At 36.7% G+C, this 6,990-nt stretch overlaps 1 protein-coding gene across 4 annotated transcripts in view; it reads right to left on the bottom strand.

The window, feature by feature from the left end:
- Positions 1 to 335: 335 nt before the first annotated feature.
- Positions 336 to 6,990, bottom strand: part of FAM13B (family with sequence similarity 13 member B) — a 71,032-nt gene continuing 64,377 nt past the window's right edge. For all 4 annotated transcript variants that reach the window (XM_067567260.1, XM_067567263.1, XM_067567261.1 and 1 more), the window contains 5 exons: positions 6,152 to 6,247; positions 4,996 to 5,079; positions 4,732 to 4,904; positions 4,177 to 4,278; positions 336 to 3,130 (listed from right to left, as the gene is read on the bottom strand). In XM_067567260.1, coding sequence (XP_067423361.1) covers positions 3,007 to 3,130; positions 4,177 to 4,278; positions 4,732 to 4,904; positions 4,996 to 5,079; positions 6,152 to 6,247 — 579 coding nt within the window. In that variant the 3' untranslated portion in view covers positions 336 to 3,006. The remainder of the gene's footprint in view (positions 3,131 to 4,176; positions 4,279 to 4,731; positions 4,905 to 4,995; positions 5,080 to 6,151; positions 6,248 to 6,990) is intronic.

Here is a 6,990-nt window from a genome sequence, read left to right as displayed (position 1 = left end):
TAGTTTTTTGTATGCTGTTTACCAAAAATGGCAAAACAATGTTTTTATCCTTCAAACAGTTTACTTGAATCTGGGCCTCCTGTATTAAGTACTGTACTTTAACTGTAATCAAGGAAGGTTTATGGTGTGAACAGACCAGTCTATTTTAAGTTGTTTGATAGTGTACTTCAGAAGTTTCATAGCTGTTTTAATTTGGTGTCAATAGGACTCAAGAAGCTTAAGGTCAAAACCAGGACAGTAGGTGACATATTTCCTTAAGCCTCAAGATACATGAACAGATTTGTATCATTACAGACAGACAGAGAAGCAAGTGTGGTTCTGGAAGACCATGATCAAATAGTACAAGTCATCAGACACAAAATCCAGGTTTGATTAATAACCCCATGCAACAAGTATAACAGAACGGCTTCTTCATAAGACCAGAATACAGTCAAAGATCATCCTCCATGTGACCATACACAAACAGATGCAATTAGAAACCAACTCTGGAAAAAAAAAAATCTTCTGGTGCTTACAAAAATGTATGCTATGGGCGTGTTTGCTGGCCATGATGAATGCAGAAGTGAGTAAAGCTGGGAGTGCATGTTTTATAAGTGAAGAATAGTTCTGACCTCACTGGCAGGTGGTGAATTGTTTGACAAATAACTATATTTTGCCCAAAGTATTGTCTAAGATTAAGCTCAGGCATGAATAAATCTATGGTATGAACCCAAAGGCATTTTGAAAGACACTGCATTCTTTGTAGGACCTTGTATTGAACAATATATCATGAAAAGGAACTACTGCAATGAAGTATGACAATACAGGTTAAGGTACTTTTATTATAAAAGTCTATACAATGAATGCCAGACATCGCATGGTTTATTTATATATATTTATATCTATATATCTATAGACAGATATATAGTTTTTACTTGTACCAAAGTAAAACTATGTTATATCACAAAATGCCTAATTCTACCATTTATTTATTGCTCACCAAGGATGGCACAAAACACACTTGTAGCAAAAAACTGTTGCCATGCTTATCTACTATACTGAATAAACAGCCAAACACTGCATAACAAACACAAAGCAGCTGTTAATTCTGAATTGGAACCAGTCTGATCATTCACTCACTTATAAAAATATTGGAATCATATAGATTTAAGCATTATAAAGGAGGAATATATTATTTAAAACATTTAAATAGTGCATATTGACATTTTGCATGTGGTATATATAAAACACAAACATTCATGTACAACACTATACAGTACACATTAGTTTTGATGTTTGGATAACACCCGCGTCTGCAGACTGATAGAAAAGTAACTGAAGTATACATTGCACAATGGAGCTGAATAAAATTGATAAATGGTCTCAAGATTAGCTTAACCTCACAATTCTCTAGGGTCTGCTAAAAATCATCTTGTATAAAAAGGCAAACCACCAGTGCACAAGTAGTTTAGTGCTTTCTTCCATATTCCAAAGTTACATGCCAATAATCACAGTTAAAAAAAAAAAAAAAAAAAGGTCTATCTCATGCAGATGAAACCTGGTGCACTAAAAATCCCGCTTTGAACCTATTCCATATGTTTACGACAGAACAACAAATCCATGAGGTTACATGCTAATCAGTTGTTAGTAACTTTGTGTAAAAGTTCATTTTTGGTCTTTCATTAAGCGGTGTGAATATTTGTGTTGACATTAGCCAGTCATAAAAACATGCAGTGAGAGTAGTTGCATGCAAAACATGGCCACAAACAAACTGATGTACACTGAAAAATCCAAAAAGCACCAGTCAAAATTAACACTTAGATTTTGCCAGATCAAAAAACCGTTGATGGCTGTTGTATTGTATAGCATAAGCAAGCTAAATAATCATTCAACACAGTGGATGGGATCATCAACACATTGTTTTAGTATCAATTCTGAAGCTGAATCATGCAAGCCCATGTACTATTTTGCTTACCTCACAAGGGTTAAACCACTTATTTTTGTTCCCCAGCTGCATACCACATTGTGATACACAGCAGTAACTTTTTTCCCTAAGACCGACACTGTCCATTCTCAGGTGCATTTTAACTACAGTGAGTTTAGCCCTTCAGAAACTTGTTTCAGACAAAGCAGAATTATGTAATTGGCCTAGGCCAGCTCTTATCTGCTGGAGCTGTAGAAGCCTGAGCACCATCAGATTCCCATAAATTGAAATGTTTATTTTGTTTCTCAAATCTTCTGAAGGGTGAGATGCAGTATCCAATTCAGACAAAGCACTATGTGACCACTAGTTGATAAACAATAACTGATAAAATGAACACAGTAACGTAAGTCCTGTAGGCAGCATGTGATATAACTGTTCAGTTTTCCAAGTTTTAAAAATACACTAAGCAAGGTCACTTTCTGGTTTGTCCATTGTCATCCTTATCAAGGAGGAAATGTGACCACTAAGTAGCAAAATCCATTGATCATAATACATATTACCATGTGATAGATGTAATTTAGAATACCAGAAATCAAACACAGTTGTTCCACAGCAGTTCTTTGAAAGGAATTTCTGTTCCGTTTTGGTGTTCAAGGAAAAGAGCTGTGTGTTGATTTTTTGTCATTTTTCCCATAATAAAAAGGCAACAGGAGTAGTTCAGAGTAGCATTAAGATATAAGCTATATACCTTAATTTCGTCAGTAATGCAAAAAGTTGGTAATAACAAAAAGTTGTCTTCAAAGATCTTGAATGCTTAAAGAACAAAATTCTAGAGTCTTTTTGGAACAAGATGCATCTGTAATATAAAACTTTGAAAGAAACCATGTGTTTGCTAAAGTTGGATAGAGCAGCCTCTTAAATTTAGAACATTTTATTTGCTCTCTAGACAGGACCTACTTACCCTTCAAACATTTTATAGTGACACCATAATAAAGTGCACAAACTGGGTTCTTTCAACAGTGCATGACCAAATGAACACAAGCACCTAAGAAGTACTATGGTAGTATGAGGAAACATGTTATTCAGTGTTTTGAAGGAACAATCTATATTGATTTTGAAAAATCTTGTTTGCTGATAAGGACTTCTAAAAGCCTAAGCTTGGCCTTAATTTTCTTGTACTCCTTGTACTCATCAAGCATTGGCGTCCGATCTTCTTTCTGTACATTCCTGTAAATGGAAGAAAATATTTAAGTCCCAAGAAAATCCTGTACATCTCAGAAAGTCAAACATCTCAGAGAGGTAGTATGAATTAGCAGTATGATTCTGGGTGACTTTTTGGCACGCAGCCTTTTGGTAACCGATGTCATTGCCCCAGTGCTCTGGAGTTAAAGTTAGCAGAATAACTGACTAAAAATACTTGGGAGAAAGAAAAATCTGAAGAGATTAATTCAGCATAATCACCTGCAGCATATTTACAAAAATGTCTCCAAGCTTTTCCGACAAATTTTTCCATAGGTGAATATTTTTATTGTATTAGGTATAAATGACTTAATTATAATCCAATTCGGAGGTAAGAAAGAATAATAAATAAAAATTCAATATTTAAAGTTATTTGCCATTCACTATAGACCTGGTCATTTACCACTGACTTCAATGAGCACACAATGAAGCCCTATTAATGGAAATCTGTAGCAGCTGCTGCCAGTGAGTTTATAGCTGGCCGAAAGGTAAATATAAACCTTAGTTAAGCAAGATAAATTATGTCAGACAAGATTTTCAGGTTTCATGTTCATATGTGGGTATGTACTGACTAAAAACAAAACCCAGCGACTGCATTTATTAATATATGCACAATAGCAGGTGATGCCAGATTTGCCACAATTGACACGTAAGCAAGAGGACTGTGAGGGACTAAAAAATATACAGGGGAAGAGGGAAGGCTGAAGAGCGCATTGCCTTCACTATTAAAATGCCCAGAAGAATCTGGATTTTTTATTGCCTAGTCCTACATTAAAATGATTGTCCCTCATAAGATCATGCATAATGAAAGAGTACACACACATGGATTGTTGGTGCAAGATACATTAGATTCCATTTGCTAGGATTCTTGGTTTAATATGTAAGGAGCGGCAAAATATTCTGACAATCAAGAATACTGTACTGAAATGCACAAAGGTTGGTCATATTTAAGTGGACATTAAGATGATACTAATAAAAAATAGTAAATAAAAAATAAAGCACCAGCCTGATATTCATTGTTCTGCTAAACTAACCTTCCATTCTGTTGATAAAATCCCTCTTCAAATTCTCGTAAAGTTTTGCGTAACTTCTTTTTTTCAGCTCTGGCTTTCCAAAGTTGCTCCAATAATTCAGGCCTAAAAATTAAGGAAGAAAGAAAAAGACATTGGCCAAGTAATAAGGACGAAATCCTCATCCACACTCTTAAAAACAAAGTGAAGAAACTAGTTGGAATGATATTACATTGATTTTGCTCAGAAGTAGTTTGGTATCCAGGATATTTATGCTGGGGGGAAAAAAGATCAACATAGGCTAATCAGTAATAAAAGAGGTACAATTCTTCAGTCATCGACCCAGAATCATTTGAAACAACTTACTAAGAGAATTAAACATATAGCTGAATAGTAAAAGGTCCCAACTGGACACTCAGATGAAATCCTTTCATTTGAATCACTTCATCTGAATCACTCAACACGTGTTGAGAGATACAGAAAGACAACTGCTTATATTAAGAAACAATATTTGGTGTTATAGTCTCAGTACATTCAGTGCAACTCTTGCAATACCAATCACTTCCTATTCATACGCACATAGAAGCTGCTCGGGTACTTGATAATCGGAGGTCCCTAGTCAGCTTTTCTTGACCTTCTTCAACATCAGACTCTGAATTTTCAACTGGGCTTGAAATAGACTGTGTTTGGACAGCAGTTTTTAAGATATCATTGAATTCTGATGACAAACTATCTCCATCCTCCTCTTCTTCCTGCATGGCGATAAAGTAGAAGTTCCAAACACAGATTTAAAACATTTCTTTTGAACATGCAAGGAGGAATTGAAATAAGTGTTTTACTTACCTTAATTTCTTCAAAGAAGTGGGCAGTTTCCCCTTCTATAATGGGCTGTAATATCTGACTCCGCCTCTTAGTAGATGGTGACCCCTGCAATATTCCAAATTTGCTTTTTGTTATATACAAATGGATGCTGGGTATTCTAAGCACTTACATAACATGTCAATCAATTAATCTTGTTCAATGCCATTTTTGCACATTACTGGAATTTTATCATCTAAATATTTCTGCATTCATAAAAACAAGATGACGACAAACATACCAGTAAAATACTAACAAAACATCTAATTTTCAAGTTTTTGTTACAACTCTAACAAAATAGGATCAGTAAAATCCTAAAAAGAGATGTCCCATAATGAACTATTCCAAGCAGATCACTGAATTGAAATGGATGTTACAGTTCTAAGTCATAAGTATCTTTTTTGCAAAGATCAATGCTTCCTAATAAAGTACAGTCTTGTGCCCATCACTACACCATTTAAAATAAAATATAAACCATCTCATGCTGTGGCTCATACAATCTACATTAAGTTCAAACATCTGCCTTCCGAATTTCCATTCACACTTTTACTCAATACACGTATGCAAAATCCAAAGTCAATTAGGGAAACAATCTCTATATCGGGCCAGATCCTCAGCCTTTTGAAAAATTATTTTGCACCATCAGAGTTGCACAAAGGAAACTTACACCAGCCCTTAAAAAGGAGGCTGATGATACTGATTCCATACTGGGGGAATCCTGAGCTTCCTAAAAGCTAGCACAGCCAATTTTTTTCTGGCCCCCTGTGTAGGTGGTACCCTGGGGCCAGGTACAGTGCTCCAGGAAAAGGCAGGAGTGCTATATGTTCTGCTGCTCCACAGCCAGCACGGTCTCTTCAGAACCACTCTAGCCAATGCAAGTCAGAGCAACTATTAACTTACACTGAGGGCTGATTCACTCCCTGGCTGTCCCAAAGGGTGGGGAAAATGTCAAGGTGGCTTAGAACTACCTCTGCCATCCCACCCAATCAACAGCCTGAGCACGAGGACTGTGCCCTATAGTGTCTAAAAGGGAAACTCTGCAGCATGGAGCACTTTTCCTCATGTTTTGCAAATTAACTACTTGAGAACTGCCTATCACCTGACAAATGTTAACACATGAAGAAATATTTGCTTTACTTACAAGAATGGGAGTAATGCTTGCTCTAGTCAACATTTGTTTCACAAGTCTGTATCGGTCATACAGCGGTTTAACAACATGCCTTTCTTCTCTGGTAACCTAAAGAAAGAGAAACAAATATGTAAGAGTAGCTTGCTTCACACACAGCCGTCAGCTCTGACATCCTGCTCAATTAGGCATTGTAATATAATGTGGTTTATTTTTAACCTAATATCATAAACCTTAAGAGAATCACACACCAAAAAGAAATACAGCTTTCAGGAATGACAAAGAAAAAAGAATGGAAAGAATTCCCAATAGAAGAAGCTACTCTTTCACTTGAGCTGCCCTGACTGCAAAGAGCCACAGGAAATAGAAAATGGGACCAAGATTGGAGGAGTGGCTAGTGATAACAGCAGAGGCAAGCTGAGGATGAAGTCTGACAATTCTCTAGAAATTGTAAGCAAAGTAAGAGAAAGATGCTACTGTGGTAGAACATCTGGTTTTATTGCAGATTCTCAGTCACTACTCAGAGCGTACAGAAGCCAGAAAGCTGGCATAAACGGCTACCTAAGGATTCCCTCACTATGGGGAAATCTGAGTGATGTAGGGCCAGCACAGCTATCTTCTACACCACCCCCTTCCTGGCCTACAAGTATAAGGGGTCTGGCCAGAATACACAGCACACTGGTAATCCACAGCTGGGATATTGGCCCCTTGAAGTGGAAGATAAAAGCAATTTGAAATGGGCTTGGGAACATCCAGTGGTTGGACAACTAGTGATATCAATCAACAACACACATAGGAAGGCAGGAAAGGCAACTGGATTGGAAGAAGATCCAGCGAGGACGTGTTTAGAGTGA

This window comes from Emydura macquarii, unplaced genomic scaffold (assembly GCF_026122565.2).
Source record: "Emydura macquarii macquarii isolate MOO-44397 ecotype Brisbane River unplaced genomic scaffold, CSIRO-AGI_Emac_v2 contig_2768, whole genome shotgun sequence".
NCBI classification, from domain to species: domain Eukaryota; kingdom Metazoa; phylum Chordata; order Testudines; family Chelidae; genus Emydura; species Emydura macquarii.
This window is presented reverse-complemented; position numbering and strand designations above follow the sequence as displayed.